Source organism: Carassius auratus, chromosome 20, assembly GCF_003368295.1.
Source record: "Carassius auratus strain Wakin chromosome 20, ASM336829v1, whole genome shotgun sequence".
Lineage (NCBI taxonomy): Eukaryota > Metazoa > Chordata > Actinopteri > Cypriniformes > Cyprinidae > Carassius > Carassius auratus.
Window position 1 is genome coordinate 13156608 of NC_039262.1, and position 24129 is coordinate 13180736.

Genomic DNA, 24129 nt, shown 5'->3' on the forward strand with positions numbered 1-24129 from the left:
AGTGTTTTTTTTAACAAGCAAATCCTGTTTTATGAAACCACACTTACAGTATTCATTTTTACTGGACGCCGCTGCATGTTTAGGTATGCAGGAGACAGTGGGGCCAAGTCATACCATTTATCCTCCATGACCTAATGGAGTGCAGAGAGCAGAGAAATGCCAGGTTGTGTCTGAGTTCATTAATGACATCCAACCCTCCATGATGCCACAAACATAAACTCATGCCAGACTGTTCTTCCAGTGTGAATCCATGTGTTTAACTCAAGACAGAACGAGCACTGAAACATGAAGCACACACACACACAGTGGGTGGTCGATGGTTACCTGCCAGTAATGTAACAGCAATACAGTCGGGGTGATAGAAAGCACGCGGAAGTGACAAAATCCTGCAGGTCTATAAACTGCAGGCACTTTGATTGTTCTTAGTTTAATGTTGATACTGAAGTCTAAAGACCCAGTGACTCAGTAAGCACACAGTAGCTGCATCTGAAAGTGCTGAACTGCATTTACTAAAATGGTTAATAACACTTGTTCTGTAAGTGTGCTTGTGCATAGTATGAATACAGTCTGGACATACTGTATTCGCCATGCTGGAATTGTCATGTGACCTACAACGTCAGCTGATGTTTCCTGATATGTACAATACATCACCTTCTCTGGGATAGTAAAAGGTCTGTTAGATGTGCGCTTCAGTATCTCAGTGAAAGCAGCACATCAGCTAGGTATTTTTGAATTTATTAATAACTATTTATATTTGGACATGCTAATGATTTGATGTATGTCTTTTTGCACACTATAGTGGAATAATTTAAGAGTAGTAGGAGATATTTAGGACATAAGGAGGATGTTGTATGAAAAAACATATTTTTAGTCAATCTCTTCAAGACAGACTTTTCAGGATAGGAGATGGACTAAAAATGAACTCCCAATAAAAAGTTACAATAAAAGTGATGTAAAAAATAATTTTGAGTTGAGTTTATTTATTAATGGGTAACATCTCTATTGAGAGAAGTTTTACTATTTTATTACAACATTTAGCCACTTTTTATTAATATTTAAATATTTAATTCTTGTACAAGAACTACAATCATTACAACATACAACATACTACAAAACAGTTAATAATTACTCACCCTCGTGTCATTCCAAACTCTTAAGACCTTTCGTTTATCTTCGGAACACAAATTCAGATATTTTTGAGGAAATCCGAGAGCTTCTGACCCTGAAGAAAATAAATTGTTAAATAAATTAGTTATTTTTGTTTTCTTTGCACACAAAAATTTGAAAAACTAATGTCACGTGGACTGTTTTAACTATGTCCTTTGTGGCACATTTGTGGGCCTTGAACATTTATGCAGAGTCAGAAAGCTCTCGGATTTCATAAAAAATATCTTAATTTGTTCCAAAGATGAACAAAGGTCTTACGGGGTTAGAACCACATGAGGGTGAGTAACTTTGAATTAATTTAACAACATATTTGCATGTTCAGAGTTCTCTAAAGTTGGTTATGAGATAAGAGTCACATGACAGCTGGCAAGGAAATAAAATATTTATTTCAATTAAGTGTTTTATTTTGAGTTGTTTTTAAAAGATTATTTATTTTAATTTTGTATTTTAATTTTAATTTTTAATTATTAGCTTTTCATCAACTCATGTAGCACCTGGGGATCACAAACCCCAGTTTATAAAGCTTGCCATAATCAGTCTCTGTCTGTCTGATATTGCTCAGTTGAATTGAATTTTAAAATGGGTTGAAAGACCATTACTGCCTATTACGATTAATATCTATCTATTACGATTAATAAAAAATAAAAAAAACTGATATTGTCCGACAAGTGATATGGAGCAGATACAGTATATTGTGCACTTCTTGTCTTTAACTAATACAGTTTCAGAGCTGACCTCCAGTTATTCTCTAGATACGTGATATGAGAGTTTTTTTTTCTTTTCAGCTTCAGCACAATGAAGGTAAAGGAATCTCCCCCCGATTGATATACCATAACATGATACATTAAAAGAAAGTGCCCCACAGAGATTTCCTTAGATGTTCTTATCTTTGAGTTGTGGTGGTTCAAAAGCTGGTATTGGTTACAGGTCGGCCATCTGTCTGGCCATGACATCTTTTCTTGTATAGCCATATATGCTGCGTCCCAATTACAGACCTAATTACTCATTGTCATGGGACACCGAGCCAAAAGAGAGTATGACGTGATGTAGGGCATTCAAAATTGTCTTTTGACTTCTAGTTTTAGTGATGAGAAGCTCTTTATATATATATATAATATATATATATAAATGTTTGGTAAATGACCTGCTTTCTGACCTGATCCTTGTTTTTGGACGCGTATCAGAGCGCGCGGTTGGCCAGATTGGGATGCCGTTTCTGTGTTTTGATAAGAGTCTTTCAGCCACATTTAATTTTCGCTCTACTTGCATGAGGAGGTCATGCTCCGTGATTCAACACATGGAACCAATGAAAAAGATTTAAGACGGTGAGCGGATGGAGGAGATTAAGGAAGAATATGTCTGTCGTGAGACGGCCCGTGGCTGTGCAACAGCATTCATGCAGACTCAGCTCAGTGCCCAGCCTGGGACTTGTAAAACAGGGGCTTGGCGCTCTTCCCCAGGGCTTCAGACTGGGATAGGAGGGTGGAAGGATAAGGGAAGCAGTGGTTGGTCCAAAGCAAACAGGAAGGCCTCCATTTGCAGGTGCAGATTATGTTATCTGCAAGGTCTGGGGGCTTTTGATAGGTCTGTCAACCCTGGGAAACAGCACTCACAGCAGTCATCTCTTTTATTACATTCTATTTTCACATATTTGTAAGGTGCTGGACTGTTAATGCAATATGTTCATTTATGAATAATATCTTAAAAATACACTACTATTCAAACATCTGCAGTCGGTAAGAATACGTTTAATACTTGTATTCAGGAAGGGTGCCTTAAATTGATCAAAGTTCACATTTAGAGCAAGGACAATAATAGAAGTAACTTTTATTTCAAATAAATGCTGTTCTTTTGAATTTTATATTCATCAAATAATCCGAAAAGAATGTGTTATGGTTTCGACTGATATTGAGCAAAAAAACTAGTTTCAACATTGTTAATATTATATAAAAAATGTCAAAAATGTTTCTCTCTTAGATCAGAATTGTATTGCTTGACAAGATAAAGCTCAAAAATTGGCGTCCTCCAAACTTCGCTACATTAGTTTCTTTGGAGTTTAACGTTAAATCCTTATTTGGTCAGATGATCTGGTTCAATAACTGTGCACATTGTACTTTATGATATATGAACCTGTCACAAAATGCAGGCTCTGCAAAAAGGTAGTTATTGCCGGATGGGGCAGTAAAATATTTTTTTTTAAAGACGGCAAACGCACACCCCTGGCGAGAAAGCAGCATGTGCAGTTGCTCATTTCACAATCTAAACAAATACTGTATATGTCGGTGTAATTTCAAAGGTCATATAGAATTTGTAAAACTGTTTTTGGCACACACAAAAAAACTATACTAACTTTTTAAATGTACTAAAAGAAGAAACAAAATGATAAAAAAGTAAAATAAAGAAAGAAAGAAAGAAAGAAATTGCCCTTTTAGAAATTAAATATAAGAAAAAGTTTTTTTTTTAAGCTGCAAATAGTATGTGAAGGCCAGTCATATCAAAGATAAGTTACATAATCCTGCACTGTATGAAGAGTTTTATAGTCTTTTTATGTGCAGTTGTTAGTTTTGAGGGTCAGAAAAGTGCTTAAAAATGGTCACACACTTCAGGGAAAACACACTATGTACATAATTTGTGCTTTTGAAGTAATGAAAGCATCTTTTGTGCCTCTTTGGTGCTTCTGGAAGGAGAACAGGACAGTATAGTGCTCTTATGACCCCTGTAAAGGGCAAGGGCTATTTTAAGTTTGATTCCCAAACTGTTTTGCTGAGGTTTCTTTCTATACGTTGTGCTGAGCACAGTGATTATTCACCTGTGCCCTGAACTAAATGTCTAGGTGCGCTCAGGTGTGCAGGCTCTGCTGGATTCAAACCAAAGCTTGAGGAATGATATCAACTGTCCTGCTTCTAGCAAAGGACAATTAAGAATAGACAGTCTGGATATTCATCTGACTCTCCTCAATTGTCCCCATTGTGGAAAAATAAACATCTGTAATCAGAGCTCTCTGATTTCTACAAAATAAATTGATGCCATTGTAATCTTACACTCTCTATCTGAATGCATGAAGAGGAATAGTCTTGGACTCATTTGTTTTTTAGGTCAGGGGCTATCAAGCTTTTTGCCAGAGTTTCTTGGGCAGTGGGCCAACATATACTTAGTCAAGTGGGTTCAATCGAGCAGACCGAGTCTCTGACCGGCTGCTGTCTGGCAGATGTGAAAAATTAGACCTGGAGCGCTGCATTCAACATTGACGGTTTCAATCCGAGTTATAAATATAATCAATGCATAAATCTGAATATTGCAAAACAAATAATTGCTAATAAATCAGCATTTTTATTGTCTGAAATAATTTAATTGGTGTTTGCAACAATAAAAACCTTTATATTCATCCGGAAGAAGGAGGCGGGAACCGGCGGACAATCAAAATGACATTTTAATAGTTCAAAATAAACACAAAACATCGCATCAGCCCCTCACGGACGACTGATGCGCGCAAATAAAAACCAAAACACAACTAAAAGCCCAGGCCTGGTCCTCTCTCGTCCTTCACTATCGTCGCTCCAGTTTTATATCCTTCCATCTCCTACGTGGGACTCGAGACCGGCGGTGGGTCGCAGGTGTCGCTGATTTCCCAATCATTCCACCGGCCTCACTCCTTGTTCCCACGTCCCTCTGCCCCGCCCCCCTCGCCACAGTGTTATTAATTTAGCTCTTTTGTTCCATTGACTTCCATTTATACACTTGCTAATGTGGGAGACAGGAGACGTAAGCTCATTTAAATTTCAGTGCATTCCAAAGTTCAAGTTCGGTGTTCATATGACAAGAAGATGAGTGTCTAATTCAAGATTGGTATGATGTATTAGCGGAATTAAACTTTTTTTTTTGACTTCATGATTGGAGCAATGCAGTGAAGTAAAGTAAAATTATGTATTATATGCTGTTTGATTTGTATAGGTGCCAGTGAACAAGATGTCATATTTTGCATGCCATCAAAGAGAGTTTTTGCAACAAGGTTTTTAATTTCTAAACTCTTTTCCATTGCATTGCAAAAAAAACTGGCACATTTTTTTTTTTCAGTTTTGGTCACATGCCTAGAGCCGCTGCTGTAAAATGACAACTATTTTGCTAAATGATCTTTGAATCATGTTTCTGTACTCTTGTATTAGGTGTTTTTTGATAAACATCATAACAAATACAGAAATTTGACTGGCGGTTTAAAATCACGTAAATGCTGTACGACTTCCTTTCTTCTCTATGACAAGTGAGTCTAAAATGGAAAATTGTGCAGCGCTGCTTTTTGTACCAGGGTAACCAGGGTATTTCTACTTAAAAAAGCAACGTGTTGTCAGAAAGTGAAATTGCATTTTCATTCAGTTTGTCTGCCATTTTTTGCACATTGTTCTGAACAGAAAACCACACTAAATTTTCATACAGAACATTGTTTTTGGTGTGAATAGGCGTTTATTTAATTTTTTTCTATCCAGCATTTTTTTTGTGTGATATTTGAAAATATGCTGGCTAGTCTCACTTGACTCCTTTGAAGAATTGAGATTGTTCAGCTCTTTTTTTGGTGGTTATTTAAAAAGATTGCTTTAAACTGCTTGTTGAGACTTGTCAGTTAGGTATTTGCAGATCTTTGGGCTGATTCATCTTCCTGTTAACTGATTTCTTGAAATTGGAATTATCTGAACTGAACACACTGAAGCACGGCTGGTTCCTAGAAAGAGCGTCTCTCTAAACCAACATCATCAACAGTCGTTATGACATGTCTGTCTGAGAATGAAGTGCTCATGGGATAAGAGCAGAGGAAAGTCCGAACACAGCATGAGCATGAGGCCTGCCAGAGATCCACAATAATGCTTTACTCATTAAGGCCAAATGGTGAGTGGGGAGTTGAGAAGAAATATGCTGGCCGGTGGAAGATCAGGGGTCTCAGGCCGGCATCCAAAACTCCCCACTCGTCTGAAGTCCGAACAGATGCCCGTTTGTAAGATGCCATCATCTCCCAAAAGACTTGGCAGAGCCGGGTGTGAAACATCCCACGCAGTTGCTGCAAAGGAGCTCATTGTTATGCCAGATTTTTTCCTTTCCTGTGCGTTCGGTGTACATAAGCTACAATTAAACTCTCTATTAGTGGCCATGTGGGCAGCCAGTGCTTGTTTTGAGAAGGAAGTCGACACACTTCACAAGTTCCACTCGTTTCTGATTCATTACTCCCTATGTAGCTCCATGCTTTCTGTCTGGTCTTCTCAATCATACTGCATTTTCAGCTCTTCAGAGCTTGCTAATGCGGCATTGGCTCAATCTGGGATGTGTGTTGTTTCTCTAGTGTCTGTGAATCTCTGCTGGCCTACTTAAAGCGTGTGCTATTTCTGAGCGTGATGTTCTGTTTCAAATCGACTTTTTCTGAGTCTGTGTATGTTTGGGAAGGTGTGTACATGTGATGTTCACCTGGGAACATACGCAGTGTGAATCTAATTGCATGTTTAATTTTCTTTGGTTATGTAGGAGTAATAAATGTTACTTAAAGAAAAACGCAACTATTTTTGAAAATAGGCAAATTTTCCAACAAAAACATTGTGTACTAAGACCGATGAAAAATTTAAAGTTGTTATTTTTTCAGCTGATATGGTTAGGAGCTATACCCTCATTCTGGCGTAATAATCAAGGAACTTTGCCATGGGTGCAACAGGCGCAATGATATTATTATATTAAAGTGCTGCGTAATATCACTGCTCCTGCTGCACCCATGGCAAAGTTCCTTGATTATTACGCCACAGCTTTTCATTTTCCATCAGTCATATTACACGATGTAACTACAGAAGAGTCAAATTTTAAATAGGAAAAATATTGAAACTCTTTGGTCATTATTGAGCTAGATGCTAATGGTCCAATCAGATACAATGATCTATGCTAAGCTAAGGTAAATGTGCTACGCCATACCCGGAGATAACTCTAGGGGAGTTGGAAAATTACCGTTTTCAAAAATAGTGGTGTGTTCCTTTAAGTGAAACGAGATATGAAATAAATCCCAGCTCCATCAAACTTCTAAGAAATTATATGAAAAAAAAAACAGATTAATAAATGCCTCTCAGATAAGCCAATTCATGCTGAAAATTTGGTTTCACACAACTGGCCGGTATCAAAATAAGATCTTTTCAAGATAAAGATCATTTTTTATTGCTGCGGACTCAGGAGCGTCTAATTCCCACTGAAGTGTCCAAATTATGTCATTCTCAATAACATTCCGAAACCACACATTCCTTCCCAGCTCATTCCCAATATGTTGTTTTACATTCATCTATTCCCAGTGTCATGTTCCTGTTGTGTGGGCTCTGATCGGTGTGTACACACATCTCGTGTCCCGGCAGAGGGCAGAGGGCAGCGTGGATTAATGACGTGTGCTTGAAGTGAAAACAAGAGCTGTGTTTATGTTTGGTTTTTTTATATACTCATGCAGACATGCTTAAACTAATGTCTCTTAATTCTGTCCCTTTTAATCCATTTATTTTTCTTTCAGGAACAAGAGGAGAATAAAGGTGCTACTAGCTGGCCAGAGTACTACATTGACCAGCTCAATTCAATGGCAGCTGTAAGTAATTCTTTTTTGAAGACTTTTCTTTGTGCTTTAACATTCATGAACTTGTCTTCTTTTAACAATTAATTATACATTTTACATTGCCATTGGACCTTGAGGACTTAAAGGGATTGCTCACCCAAAAATGTAAATTCTGTCATTAATTACTCACCCTCATGTCGTTAAAAACATGTAAGACATTGGTTCATCTTCAGAACGCAAATTAAGATATTTTTGATGAAATCCGAGAGCTTTCTGACCCTTCATAGAAAGGGTCTTACCATGTTCAAGGCCCAGAAGGTACCAAGAACAATGACAAAATAGTCCATGTGACATCAGTGAACATGGTAGGACCCTCGCTGCCTGTGGAGAGTCAAAAAGCAGAAATAAAAAAATCTTAATTTACGTTCTGTAGATGAACGAAGGTCTTACGGCTTTGAAACAACATGAGGAGTTATAACGTCATGAGGGTGTGTAATTAATGACAGAATCTTCATTTTCATTCATATCTATAAAACACATGATATGTAATATCCATGGTTAGAAATGTATATAACATGTCTAAGCATCTAGTGTAAGAAAGGTAATCTCTTTTACAGAGGAAAACTCTTTTGGCCTTGGAGAAGGAAGAAGAGGAGGAACGCAACAAAACTATTGAAAGCCTGAAAACGGCACTGCGGACACAACCTATGAGGTCTGCACATTGTAACAAAAATAAATAGTCGTTATCAAATATAAGTCTCTAAATTTGTATTTTATCACTTATATAATAATACAAATGTTCCTTTTACATAGTAGCAGTTAAAATATTTATTGTAGCCTAAATCTCAACTTGTAACATCAATGTAATTAAATTAAATATAAAACAAGCTATTTGTCACTGCCAGGACATTAACGTTTTTATAGAAAATATTTTATAGTTTGTTATAGAAAAACAAGTTATGCTATGAGTACAGAGCCTCGATCATAACATTATAACAGGCAACTTCCTATTAAAGACCTGCACGATCGCTGGACCCATCGCAGCAGAGTGTGGCGCAGGACGACACTGCGGGAGAATAATTAGTGGGTGTGCTCACACTAGGCAATCTTAACTATGCCAGAGCGCATTTGACCCCCAAAACCTGGTTCGTTTGACTAGTGTAATCGTTCTGTTTAGCAGGCCCTGGCTCGGTTGGAAGAGGTGCGCAAGAGCGCGGTTCAGTTATATATAGATCAGTGAGTGTGAGAAAAAACTGTGTTAACGCACGATAAAATAATTGCCTGCGTTAATCAATTAATGCATTAACACGATAGTAATGTGTTAACTTGCCAAGCCCTGATACATTTACACGTACCGTATTTTTCGGACTACAAGTCGCACCTGAGTATAAGTCGCATCAGTCCAAAAATACGTCATGATGAGGAAAAAAACATATATAAGTCGCACTGGACTATAAATCGCATTTATTTAGAACCAAGAACCAAGAGAAAACATTACCATCTATAGCTACAAGAGGGCGCTCTATGTGTTCAGTGTAGACTAAAGGAGCACTGAGCAGCATTAGAGCGCCCTCTCGCGGCTGTAGATGGTAATGTTTTCTCTTGGTTCATCTCTCTCGGTGCATGTCAAATTCATTTTGATAATTAAGTCACACCTGACTATAAGTCGCAGGACCAGCCAAACTATGAAAAAAAGTGCAACTTATTGTCCGGAAAATACGGTATATATAAATTGGAATATATTGAAATAATTTCTGAGAATCATGTGACACTGAAAACAGGAGTAATTAAAAATTCAGCTTTGCCATCACATATTACATTTGAAAATCTATTAAAATAGAAAAAGTTATTTTGAATTTGAACAATATTACACAATATACCTGTTTTTACTGTAAAACAAAATAAAGACTTGGTGAGCATAAGAGACCTATTTTGTAAACAAAAATAGAAAACATTTTGGTTCACCTTATATCTCAAATGTCCATATTTCTCACTGAAAGTAAAATAAAAAACACAAACAAACAAAAGCTTACATTATTGCTATTACTTAAAGATGAGGACAGCTGTCTCTGGGCAGTAGTTTAACACGTCAATGATTTTTCCATTGGCGAGCACCTCACTTTGTTATTAAACAAACGCTTCCCTTATGGTGTGTGCTTTGGGTCTAATTATGCAAATGAGATTACTTTCATCACACACATGCTCACAAACACATGTGTTTGATTAGTGGTTCCTGCATTCACCGTTTGATCCTTGGGTCACAGGTCATCAGCACTGACCTCTGCAGGGCTCGGGTCAAAGCACCCCCCCCATCTGTGCCTAATGACATTCAGGCTGCATATCAAACCATTCCTTTCACAGCTTAAGGCAATTGTATTTAAAGTTGAGTGCTTTATTGGGGTTATAAATCAGGCTAGCTACTGATGTGATATATTATTTCACATTCATCACCTCCTTGTGGAGTCAATCATTTTCAGATTTACAAATAGTTTTCAGAGCCATGGCCTAGCGGTTAACACACATGCTTGGGTTTGGTGCTCATGTTGCAAATTTACTGTGGGTTTGAATCCAACCCATGTCATGTGGCGATCCCATATCCTCCCCATCATTTCCTGTCATCTCTTCACCTTTTCTAATAAATAAAATTAAACTTTTATGTAAAAATGTATAATATCTACATTTATTGAAATATATACATTTATTTAAATATGTACTTTTATAAAAACAAAATGATATAAAAATTTAATTGTTAGTTATTCTAGATTCTTCTGTTTTCATTCATAAGACAAGAAATTGAGAAATTAGAGAAAAAGACATTAGGTATGTTTTCTAATAAGAAATATTAGATGTTATATATGTATGTATATAAAATTTCTCTTATGGAGGTCCAATCTTTCAGAAATGTAAAATAAATAAAGTTAAAATAATAAATAAGGGGCAAAAATAAATAAATAAATACATGACTAAATTTAATTAGAAATGTATTATATTTATATTTTAAGTATTTTTATTTATTTGCTTATTTATTCATTTTTCTGTATTGGTAACTTTCAACGAATGAATTGCAAGTGGACATCTGGGAAAAAGAAAAATATAAAAAACATCTATGATATGGCAGCTTTAAAGTTAAAGCTTTTTTTTTCTATCGTAACTTTTGAGAAAGCTCTTTAACCAACAGCTGAAATCATTCCTTATAGGTTTGTAACACGGTTCATCGATATGGACGGCCTGACATGCATCCTGAACTTCCTGAAGAGCATGGATTATGAGACCACCGAGTCTCAGATCCACACTTCCCTCATCGGCTGCATCAAAGCCCTGATGAACAACTCCCAGGGTCGCGCTCATGTGCTCTCTCACTCCGAGAGCATCAACATCATCGCTCAGAGTCTGGCCACCGAGAACATCAAGACCAAAGTGGCGGTGCTGGAGATCATGGGTGCTGTGTGTTTAGTGCCGGGAGGCCACAAGAAGATTTTGGAGGCCATGCTGCACTATCAAAAGTTCGCTTGTGAGCGCACACGATTTCAGGTGGGCTGCTTTGTTTATAGCATGATAAAATGTCAATGAAAGTCTGTTTCAGGATAAATGTTGATCCCATTACCATCTTTCTTTTGTCTCAGACATTGTTGAATGATCTGGACAAAAGCACAGGACGGTACAGGGACGAGGTCAGCCTGAAAACGGCGATTATGTCCTTCATTAATGCTGTTTTAAGCCAAGGAGCTGGTGAAGTAAGACATTTTGGTTGCGTGCACACTATTTTAACACATCTTAATTTACTCTATCCAGATCTGTGCTTTAATATATAAATATCTACCTAAATAAGTCTCCTATCTGCCCTTGGAGGAATAGTTGATCAGTAAGTGTTCTCTCGTAGGCCAGTCTTGAGTTCCGGGTTCATTTGCGATACGAGTTCCTCATGCTGGGGATTCAGCCCATCATCGACAAACTCAGGTCACATGAAAACTCTACTTTAGACAGGTGAGGGCCACAATCTCTAACTTGAGCTTTATTAATGGAGTCTTATCAGCAGATTTGAGCATCTTGATTTTGCTGTTTCTCTTTTTTTTTTGTCTCCTCAGGCATTTAGATTACTTTGAAATGCTGAGAAATGATGATGAGCTCACATTATCCAGACGGTTTGAGTCTGTGAGTAGATAAAACAATTATATTTCTAATAATGGTCTTATTTTAGGTATCGATATATTGTTTAAAATATAAAAAAATATGATGAAATTATATATGAATATATATATATATATATATATATATATATATATATATATATATATATAGTTTTTGTTTACATAATATATGTATGTGTACTGTGAATATTTATTATGTATATATAAATACACACAAATACAGTATATACAGTATTTTGAATGCAATTGTATATTTATATTTTATATTATATATAAATATATTTTATATATAAACATGTCATATCTTTCTTAAATAAATACATGCATGTGTTTGTATTTATATATTCAGAATAAATATACACAGTAAACACACATATTATGCAAACAACATTTTTCTTTTGGATTGTTTACCAGCACTAATATATTTATTTATATTTATATATCTATTTATAATTTTTTTCAGATGCATATAGACACGAAGAGTGCGACACAAGTTTTCGAGCTTGTACGGAAGAAGCTGGCTCACACAGATGCATATCCGCACTTTATGTCTATTCTTCACCATTGCCTGCTCATGCCTCGTGAGTGTTTACCTTATTATTTAGACTTTCTTAGTTTTTAACTGAAACAACGCTATGCAGACTTTTTCCACCAAATGCTATAAATGAAGAATGATGCAAAAGCTATTCAGTTTAATGCCACAAACGGCCAGTCAGAATTAAGTATTTATTATATATAATTAATTGAATTACATGTTTGAATCTGCACTTTGTTTTAGACAAGAGAAGTGGGAACACAGTGCAGTACTGGCTGCTCCTGGACCGCATTGTCCAACAGATGGTCCTGCAGAATGACAAAGGTCACGACCCTGATGTCACGCCATTAGAAAACTTCAATGTAAAGAATGTGGTTCGAATGTGAGTTTGCATCTTTTTTCAGGCAACTTTATCATAATTGATTTGCTTTGGCATCCATATGTTACTGTAGTGTATTTATAGAAGATGTAGTTTTTTTTAAAGCCCTCATTAAGTCTTTGCCAAATAAATCATGATCTGTACTGAAATAATGAGTTTTTCCCTTAAATCACATCACTTACCCTTTTTCAGGCTTGTCAATGAAAATGAGGTGAAACAGTGGAAAGAACAGGCAGAAAAAATGCGCAAAGGTCAGCACATGTTGTACACATTGATGTTTCTTTTACAAGAGACTGCATTATAGCATTAAGATTAAATCCTTTGTAACAGTTAATGCATTCACTTTAAGTAGGGATTCAAATTCTGATTTAACGATTAAAAATGTCTTTGGCAACCTATAAATTATAACTTCAGAAACTAAATTTCATGTGGATTTTAATGACTACAATGCTAAAAGATGTCAGGTAACTATTTATCTATTTATTTTAGCATTTAATAAAAATGTTTGTTCAATTGTATTTGTTTTTATTTTTTATTTCTTAACTATTATTGCTGTACTTTTAAGAATTGAATTAAATATAAAAAAAATTATTTAAGTTATTCATTTATTCTTCAGATTAGTTATTTTTTATTTTGTGTATTTTATTTATTTTTCTGATTATTTGTATGCACTTTTTTCTCATTTTCATCAGTTCATGTAGAAATTATCACTCTGATTAAACAACAATGTAAAATGTCATCAAACTTATAAATTACAACTTGAAAATGTATCAATGAATGACTTTATTATGACCATCATGATGACCTCAAGCAAAATGAAGCAGCACGTAGAAGCGAATTAATATAAAAAATAAGCATTTTAAGCATTTCCATATGAAGTAATCATTTCTAAAAATGAGAACATCATCAGATCAGAATAGATTCTCAAAGTTGTTGTCTCTAATTATGTTAATTCATTTTTCTATATTTCAGTTTGCTTTAGTTGGCCGGAATGCAGTGTCTTTATTGTAGAGACATATAACATTTTGACCTTTAACCTCTTTGTCCTGTAGACCAACATGAGCTTCAACAGAAGATGGAAAAGAAGGAGCGAGAATGTGATGCAAAAACCCAGGAGAAGGAGGAGATGATGCAAACGCTCAACAAGATGAAAGAGAAGCTAGAAAGAGAAATGGGGGAACATAAACTAGTCAAGCAACAGGTGGCAGAAATGACTTCCAGACTACATGACCTCAGCACGGTATGCTGATGATGTCACGGATATTGATAATAAAAGTAATACAAAACCATGTAAACGTCCTTTTACGAAAGCTGACCACTGTTCATCCCTTTTGTATTTATTAGAGACAAGTAGCCAGTGTTCCCGGAGGTCCTCCCATCCCTGGTCCTCCAGGTGGCCCTCTCTTGCCCCCTCCACCTCCTCCACCTCCACCGGGTGGCATGATGCCGCCTCCACCACCTCCTCCCCCGGGCAGTGCTATGATGCCACCGCCTCCACCACCTCCCCCTGGCGCCCCCCCGCCGCCCCCTGGACATCCTCCTTTCGGTGTAGCTCCGCCTCCGCCAGGAGCTCCCGTGGGACCGTCCCTGAAGAAGAAAAACATTCCTCAGCCGTCCAATCCACTCAAGTCCTTCAACTGGGCCAAGCTGTCTGAGGTGAGACTGGCATGGATTAGAGGAGCGGACTGGCTCATCCTGACACTCACAGACACTAAAATCTGTCTCTTAAGCCTCCACTTTTAATCAAGAAACACTTTTGGAAGTCAAGTGACACAAATTGGTGTCAAACCTGTCTTAAATTTTCCCAAGCTGTCAGCATTTGTCACATGGGTAGAGGACTAGATCTATCATTTTTAATGCCATGAAGCTATTTTTATATTACATTTTTAATAGTATGTTTATTTATTTACATTTAAATCTAATAAATCTGTTAAGTATACATTTTAGTATGTTATTTTATTTAAATTGTTAAATTCTTTAAACTGTTTCAATCTATACTCTTCAGAATTTAATTTAATAAAATGCGATTTATATTTTGAATTTTAAGAAACCATTAGCGTTGAATAAAATTTGATTTATTTATACTTTTAATGTTATGAAACTATTTTATCTATACATTTTGCACTGAATAAAATGTTTATTTTGCTGATTTATTTAGTTGCATTTTTCCCATCTTCTTCATCTTTGAAGAAGTTTTTCAATTTTACAGTGCATTTTCTACTTGAGTTTCAGAGTTTTACAATTAACAAAATATAGCATGTGACTTACAACATGTGACTTTGGACTGGACGGTGATTGAGTTACACATCCCACTCTCTTCCACAGAACAAGCTTGAGGGAACAGTCTGGGCAGACATTGATGACGGCAAAGTTTTCAAAATCCTAGACTTGGTGGATATTGAGAAGACTTTCTCTGCCTATCAGAGGCAACAGGTCACTAAACAATGCTTCTTTCACTGGTTTTCATCCAGAGTGATCTCACAAAGCATTCACTGTCTCTCATGCATGTTATTGATACATTTACCCATGGTAATCCTGCATCACAGAGCATGGGGTTTGAATTAGCAGACTGTAAAATGCATTGATATCACCAGCAGTTTTCTATGAAAAGCAGACATTGGCAAACCGTCCTCATTATGCCTGGTAAACCACACACTTAGACTCATTATACAGCAATTACTAAACATTTCTTATGGCTTTACAGCCAAATTTGAGCAGAAAAAGAGAAGAAAAGGAAAAAAAAGCTAGGTGCGATACAGCTCGAAACTTGACCGTATCTTCATAATTATATTTGAAAACAATGCATAAATGACTTTAAGCTGTTTTTAAAGCAACTTGAAAGCATGCTAAATGCATTAAAACAGAGATTCATAAAACCTCTCCAATTTCATCAAATTCTCAAAATTTATTAGATTTATTTCAGCATTATGGAAGCAAGATTATCACATGTATGGAAATAATTTTCTGTCTCATAGTAAAAAAATGTAAATAAATAGTTTATGTAATTTATATCTAACACCTGGAACTTTATATTATTTATTAATTGCAAATTAATTTGTTACAGTTGCAACTTAACTCTGACTTATCTTGGAATTGCAGCAATTTTGCATGATTACAGTATCATAATTAATTTTTCGCAATTGCAATTTTATTTCCTGTCACTGCAATTATTTGTTGTAATTTCTCAGAATTATGGCTTTTCTACTGTGCAGAGTTTTTGTCCACTATCGCAAAGCATCTAGATTTGATACAAGGTGGAATCGGAGAGGTAGCTTGTGACATTTAGCATTTGTTTAGACATTAACTGGTCATCTGTGATCAACTATCATGCATCTTTCAATGCACACACACATGCATTTACAGACCTCCCAGAAGGCTCTGCTTTCATGCATCCTCACGCTCACCATTCACAACCCCAATAATGTCATCATGTGCACATGCCTGTTTGAGTTTGTTTTGGCTGAATTCACCAGACTACGCTGTCTCTCTAACATGTGCTGCATCTTCCTTGCTTCTTGCCTGCATTCTAGGACTTCTTTATGGTCAATAACTGCAAGCAGGTAAGTGTGGATGAACAGATCTAATAGTGTTTGCATCATCTCTCCCCTACTCACTCTTTCTATGTGTCATTCATTTTGTATCCAGACAATATATAAAAGTGGAAACCTACCATGACTTTACTGATAATGTTTATATAAACTGCCCATATTGGTCAAAAGTTTGAAATTAGAATGATTTCCGAGCGATCATGCTCATGATCGTGAACATGGAGTAATGGCTGCTGAAAATTCTGCCTTGCATCACAGGAAAAATTACGTTTTAAAATATTCAAATAGAAAATGGTTATATAATATTTCACAGTTTTTACTGTATTTCTGATCAAATGAACAGTCTTGGTAAGACTTTTGAAAACAATTAAAAAATCTCATGTATTTCAAACTTTTGACTGGCAGTGTAAGTTTGAGATTCAGAATCGGAGTATATTGATTCTTTTATTTTAAATCTGATCTATAAAATTTCTCTTGGGTGAAATGTATCTCTTTTGTGACTCCAAACAAATAGAAAGAGACTGAAGACGATGCGCTGAGCTCCAAGAAAGTCAAAGAGCTCTCTGTCATCGATGGCCGCCGGGCTCAGAACTGCAACATCCTTCTCTCACGGTGAGTGATGTGTCTGCCCCGGGTATGAGTTCACCTCCGTCTGGTGTGTGTGTGTGTGTGTGTGTGTGTGTGTGTGTGTGTGGACCTCACTGGCCCTCCGGATGTAATGTCATATCCTGTAGGGCATACCTTCTGGTTGCTACGTCCTGGTTTGATACTGTATATTCCACCTTGGTTATTGTACCATTTCCTATCGGTGAAAGACATACCGCCCATACAGTGTGAGGTGGCTTCCTTGAATTCTTTGTAAATCAATGCAGCATGGGGCTTTAAAAAAGAACAGGGACTATTCTTCATTAAATTAGAGTGTTATATAATAAAAAAAACACACCTGACAACTTGGTTATCATTGCCAGGAAAGATATTTGACTTTCTCACTCAAAAGTAATATGCAAGGATTCTGTGATTCCAGAAGCTCCACAAATTGCAGTGGTTTGGGATTTCCATATCTAAAATATGCCCTTTGGATGCTTATTTGTGACCATGGAGCACAAAACCAGTCATACGGGTCAATTTGTCCAAATTGAGATTAATGCATCATCTGAAAGCTGAATAAATATGATTTCCATTTATGTATTTTTGGCATAAAAGAAACCTTTATAATTTTGACCCATTCAGTGTATTGTTGGCTATTGCTACAAATATACCCCAGCAATTTAAGATTGGTTTTGTGCTCCAGGGTCGCATTTATGAAATATCATGGCTAACATTTAAAGGCATGTATGCTGCTAAAATATATATTTATTTCAAAGAAATTATTTTCTTTTGGAACCTTCTATTCATCATAGAATATTGAGGATGAATGTATCATGGTTTTAACAAAAATATTATGCAGCACAATGTTATGCTTTCAATATTGATAATAAGAAATGTGTGTTGAGCCACAAATCAGCATATTAGAATGATTTCTGAAGGATCATTTGACCCTGAAGACTGAACTGATGACTTTTTAACTGTATTTTTGATCAAATAAATGCAGCATTTATGAGCAAAAGAGACATCTTTAAAAAACATTTAAAAGTCTTACTGACCCCAAACCTCTGAAAAGTAAAATTGTGTACCATTTTAAATCTAGTGCTTTTTTTTTTGAGTGTAGAGATTTCCCCAAAATATGAGCAGAAAATGTGAAAGAATGGCCTGATTATGGCTCCTGATGTTTATTAGCTTTCCATTTCCTTTGAAGATAATAAATATACACAGTACGAAGAAAAAATGTATCCAAGCTTAATTTAATAAAAAGAGCAAAGATTGATTTATTTAATATATTTATTGGATTAAGTTGCCAATGTCACATTCCAAAGAGAGTTATTAGCATTTCTTTTGAAATGGTTGTGCAGATTTATATTGTTTTAATTCAGCATGCCTCATTACCTCGATTTCATCTTTAAAGAATGTATTGTCAATTCAAAACTCAGGAAATATTTAATTCACTTATAATAGGACAATCAAGCATCTCTAACCCAAAATATATGACATACTAAAGAAAAACACTACTGCGAGTCCTAGCTGTAGAACTCCTGGGTAGTTAAATATTATTCAGGGTTTACATATTTCCCTTTTATAGCTTCATTACAGATGTGACTTCAGTGTCAGAATGAGCTAAAATTAAACTGTCATCCATGCAGAGTTTATCCAGGGTTCCCACAGAGTTGATTTTTCTTAATTGCGATATTGTATTTACAAATTCTTTCATTACAGGATCCAATTCTTATTTTGGGTTACATATCTGTTTGTGACCTCAGGACTACCCTTTCTGATGAATCCCACAAAGCAAACTGTAACAGTTGGTCACAGCTGCCAATCCAGACGGTGTGGGATATATGACAGCTCCCTGACTGACTGCGGTTTGGCTTGGGACCAAAACACAAAGGTTCTCGTAAAGCAAGACTCCAAACTAAATGAAATGAACCAGACGATTCCATTATTGCCAGATTTACTCCAAAATCTTCCCTGCAGATTTTTATTTATGACTGTTTATGAACGACCGACATCGAGACCTCATCAAAACGCACATTAACAGAATCTGTAGATCATGGCCTGTGGATCTATTACACTCTCATCCTCCCTAAATGGTCTCTTAGGAGTCTCCACAAGAAGAGATTGGGGTGTAATCCATTGTACAGCCACCGAACGGACCACCCAAGATGAGATTCACAGGGATTTAAATAGTTTCGCGTCTCAAGTTGGAAGCCTGTAGAGTCATTAGTGTTGATTTAGGAATGGTGAATGTGGTGCTGGATGTCAGGGCGGTGGAGGGTGAGGTGGTGGTCTGGCTGGAGGGAGATGAGTCTGAGGAGTAATGTGTGCTAAATGATCAGTAATTAGAGTTTAGTTCATATTAAAGGGTTTCTCCACCCCAAAATGAAAATTTTGTCATTAATCACTTACCCCCAAGTCGTTCCAAACCCGTAGAAGCTTCAATCATCTTCGAACACGATTCGAAGTAAGATATTTTACATGAAAACAAGGAGGCTTTTGTGACTGTCCCATTGACTGCCAATAAATTACACTGTCAATGTCCAAAAAAGAATGAAAGAAATCATCAGAATAGTCCATCTGCCGTCAATTGTTCAACCGTAACATTATGAAGCGACGAGAATACTTTTTGTACTTAAGAAAACAAAAATAACTACTTTATTCAACAATTTGTCTCTTCTGCCTCCGCATCACCGTAGCACCATTTTGGAGAATATCTGCTGAATACAAGCAGCGTACGCTGTGTCTGTGTCAGCTGCGACATAAGGATACATTTGTTATGTGTATAATGTATTTACACTTTGATTTGAATGAAAACCGCATCTCTGCAGCGCGGCTGACACTCCAGTGATGCAGAGAGACACAGAGGAGACGAATTGTTGAATATAGTCGTTATTTTTGTTTTCTTCACATACAAAAAGTATACTCGTATCCAAAACATCTTAAATTGTGTCTTAAGTCGGGATTATATTTCAAATAAATGCTGTTCTTTTAAACTTTTTATTCATCAAAGAATCCAAAAAAAAATGTATCATGGTCGCCAAAAAATATATTAACCAGCACAACAATTTTCTACATTCAACACTGTTTCTTGAGCAGCAAATCAGCATTTTTGAATAATTTCTAAAGGATCATGTGACACTAAAGACTGGAGTAATGATGCTGAAAATGTACATTAACAGGATGAAATAATCACAAAGTGCTAATTATTTTATTTATTACATTTTTTGAATAGATGATTGTCCTTGTTGGGACAATCTAACAGTCGAATATTCGCGGGGTGTTATTGATTATTCTATTTTGACTATGAGGGGAGCTCAAATGTCTGATTTCAGATAGAACTACTGGTTTTCTCCCAATAAGTTAATATACAGCCTATTATGATAAAGTTGTAAGAATATGAAAAGAAAGAAGCTTCAAAAAATAATATTTTAAAGTGCGTGAATAAATCCAACCACCCCTATAGATTTATGTTTCACTTTCCATAATCCATGACCGACAGAGGAGCATCTTTGCGGCAGGGATTTAAAACTTTATCAAGACTCAAACTTACACAGGCAGAGACTGGATTTTGAACAGGTAGGGTACAAGTGATTACAAAACATTTCAGCCAGTGTGTATATATATATATATATATATATATATATATATATATATATATATATATATATATGTATTAGGGGTGTAACGGTTCACAAAATTCACGGTTCGGTTCGATACGATACACTGATGTCACGGTTCGGTTCGGTTCGGTTCGATACGTTTTAGATACAGCAAAATGTAAAAACATCTCAACTTTTCAGAATGCCGCAAGCGCACCGCGGGTCATGTGACAAGAACCAACCAATCAGCTTCATCCTTTCCCGTAACAACGTTGAGAGCTCAGCCAAGATGAAGGAACAGCTGATCATAGTTGTATATGGATTGCAATTTTGAAATAAATTCAGTAGCAGAGCTACTGCAAGCGATTTTTAGAGCTGCAAATCCATTTATCCTTCGCTGAAATTTCCGCGTCTCATGGAGAGAGCACGTCATTGTTGCTTAGCAAAGACAGACGCCTCAGGAGAAAGACGCGCTTAGCGTTTTCCACGCGTTTTTAGGAGCGATATGTGAACGGCCCCTAAGGCGCTCGCTCACTCAGCACGCGCTGAAGGCTCGTTGCAAAATGTCTAATGCATTTAACAGACCAGAAATATAAGATCCTAAAATAACCAACAGGTCTGGTGTTTGGGTTGGATTCCCTGTAAGCTAGTGTCTAAATGCTGCAGGGATAGTTTGCTGCGTGCATGTTTCTCCTTTTTTTCGTCTTTTCCCAGATAGTACTGACGCATATATCCCAGATATTCCCGCTGTTTTTTTTTTTGTTTTTGTTTTTTGTAATCCCGCTGGTGTACCCTGTCATGTTGCAGATGCGACATACCGTTGTTTATTTATCCACCACTCTCTTGCCATCACCATTATAGCTTAAAGGGAATCCAAAGTGCACCCAAACACCAGACCTGTTGGTTATTGGAGGATCTTCTCATTTCTAGTCTGTTAAACGCATTGGCTATTTTGCAACGAGCCTTCAGCGTGTACTGAGTGAGCGAGCGCCTGCTGAGTAGCCTAACATAAACATATAAGATGGTGTTTTTTTCTTCTTCGGGAGTGTCAGGGGCGTTGCCTGTTACGTTGTTTGGGTTATTGGGCTACCTTGTTGAACGCATATCATTATATTTCTTTCTCTCTCTTTTTTTTTTTTTCAAATATAATTAATTACTCCAACGAACCGTTCGGTATACATAATGCGTACCGCGTACCGAACCGAAAGCGTCGTACCGAACGGTTCAATACGAATACGCGTATCGTTACACCCCTAATATGTATGTATATAATATTTACCTGATATAAGATGCATTTGGTTTTGAGTCAAGCACTTCATTGTAGTACTACAGTGATAGCTCTTCAGTGCACAGCGCGAGCAGCTCAAACTACAATGCAGAATATTAATAACTATGACTGGGACTGTTATATACATACTATTATAATGAGAAGACCATTATACTAAAATGCTATGACTTTTTAGAGTTTAGCTGCCGTGTTTCTGCACATTGTTTCATGAAGAACGCGTCCACAAAAGGAGTTCGCATTCGGGCCCTTTTTGCAAGTAGCCTATAAGTCTTAATATTCACATTATGTTGTGTAAATAACGAACCGTATTCTATATGAAATTATGAGTTGAATTCCATTGATTAAAATCTTTCTATCAAATGCGTCACTTTACTGGCCATCTTCATCTCAAAACAGAAATGCAGAACATTAACTGCTAACATTTTAGGCTAACGTTATAATGAGAGCACTATTGTAAAAAATAAATAAAAATAAAAAAATTGTTATGGTTTCGCCGACGTTAAATGTTAGCTATCTGTTTATCAAAACAAAACATTACTTAACCCGTTTATATCTGCAAGGTGTTCATTACACAATTTCCCTGTGTGTTAACATCAGTATTTATGTTAGTCGAATGTCTGACTTAATGTATTTTGCCCCGCCCCCAAACATATGATTGGACTATCAGTCGAATATCGGCAAGATTCGAAAATTCCGATTCGACTATGAAAATCCTTAGTCAGGGACACCCCTAGCTCGGCCCTAATCCTCCTCAGTTTATCTGTATATCTGAAATTCAGTTTTGTTAACATCAGCACAAGCATACATATGCTCTCAAAGCCAAAACACATGGAGTAAAGGTTAAATGTGTGGCTAAAACTTTGATTTTGATTTCATTGGGTCTCTAAAGGTTTGATTCATGCATTTCATAATCAAGGTAAGGTCCTTGTGACCACATGAAATGGAAAGTCTTCTGCAGCTCCACTAGATTTTCCTCCCACTGTGTCTCCTGCTTATTACTCGCTGATTAAACAATGTGGTTACGCTAATGACCTCCTAATAATGACGTTGGCTTGCCTCTGAATGAACTGAGGCTCCCATTATTTTCCTCTTTTCCTTCCTGAGTTCAGCTTCACTCACTCCTGTAAGCATGTGAACTTTGTTAGAAAGAACGCTGGGAATTGGAAGAGCTGTTTGGCACAAACACCGCGACTCAAACATGGAAAGAGCTCTGGCCGTGTTTCACTGCGTCACTGCTGTGGTTTGCAGTCTCTCTGGATCCTGGCTGGGGAACGAAGGCTGCTCTCCAACTCTGATCTCAGACCCGTCAAACACCTGTTCATCCTGGCCCAAAGTCTGCACACAGCTATCTCTGGATCAGATGTGTCTCTGGATCATTATTATGCAATCTTGGAGAGTGGGCTGCACTGATGGATTCTACTCTGGGAGGGTTTGACTGTCTCTGTCGGAGGGCTACTAAGAAGATCGGCCAATGCCTTCAATTATAGGAGGAAGATATTTATCTTTCCTAGATTGACAGTTTGTTTTACAACATACTTGTCATTTATAGTTCAAACTAATTGGTGGAAAGGCCAGGAACTCACATATGACAAACTAACCACAAATGTCATGTTGCTGTTGAGACACAACCAGTGATGATCACAGATTATTTTCAGCAGGCAAATGCTGGGTTAACTTCTATGAGTCATGCGATAATATCACTTCTTCACTCCAGTAATGATATATAGAGTTAGCCAGGAAATTCTTGGTAACTGGAACAAACACTTGGGTTCAACATTGGGCCTCAAGATTAATAGCTCTTCTAAATAACATACACTAATTTATTTATACTATATGCCAAAGGAAAATTTATGCAAGCGGAGGAATTTCCCAGCAATTTCCTTTTTCGCAGTGTGATTAATTACAGTTCACTGAGTTTTCTGCTGATGTGGATCTATCACTCGGATTTCATTTGAGAATTCATTTCAAATGACTTTATTTGTCCCAGTCGGCTTGATCTGTATATCCTGTGCTTGTGTTTCAGAATGAAACTTTCCAATGAGGAAATAAAGAGGGCTATTCTGACTATGGACGAACAGGAAGATCTGCCCAAGGACATGCTGGAGCAGGTGAGTGAGGGACAGAAGGAAAAGCATTCTGGATTTAAAACAGCTATCATGGTTATATATATACATGTATGGAAACCTAGTAAAAAAGTAGTAAAAAATACAACGGGTAATGATGAGAGCAAGTTTAATTTAAGAAAAAGAGTCACATTGAGCTCCTTAAACTTACTGCCAGATTCTGAAAGACAAATTCTTCAAACAGTGGTAGAAGAA

The 24129-nt window shown here is 36.7% G+C and overlaps 1 protein-coding gene across 3 annotated transcripts in view; it reads left to right on the forward strand.

Annotated features, from left to right (window-relative positions):
- LOC113120993 (disheveled-associated activator of morphogenesis 1-like) overlaps nt 1–24129 on the forward strand; it is a 78625-nt gene that overhangs the window by 42685 nt on the left and 11811 nt on the right. For 2 of the 3 annotated variants that reach the window (XM_026291178.1, XM_026291177.1), the window contains exons 4-18: nt 7685–7756; nt 8341–8435; nt 10921–11254; nt 11347–11457; nt 11604–11707; nt 11809–11875; nt 12335–12452; nt 12650–12788; nt 12978–13036; nt 13838–14025; nt 14130–14441; nt 15111–15218; nt 16316–16345; nt 16848–16945; nt 23835–23919. In XM_026291178.1, the coding sequence (XP_026146963.1) occupies nt 7685–7756; nt 8341–8435; nt 10921–11254; nt 11347–11457; nt 11604–11707; nt 11809–11875; nt 12335–12452; nt 12650–12788; nt 12978–13036; nt 13838–14025; nt 14130–14441; nt 15111–15218; nt 16316–16345; nt 16848–16945; nt 23835–23919 (1920 nt within the window). The remainder of the gene's footprint in view (nt 1–7684; nt 7757–8340; nt 8436–10920; nt 11255–11346; nt 11458–11603; nt 11708–11808; nt 11876–12334; nt 12453–12649; nt 12789–12977; nt 13037–13837; nt 14026–14129; nt 14442–15110; nt 15219–16315; nt 16346–16847; nt 16946–23834; nt 23920–24129) is intronic. The other variant, XM_026291179.1, reaches the window with a different exon arrangement.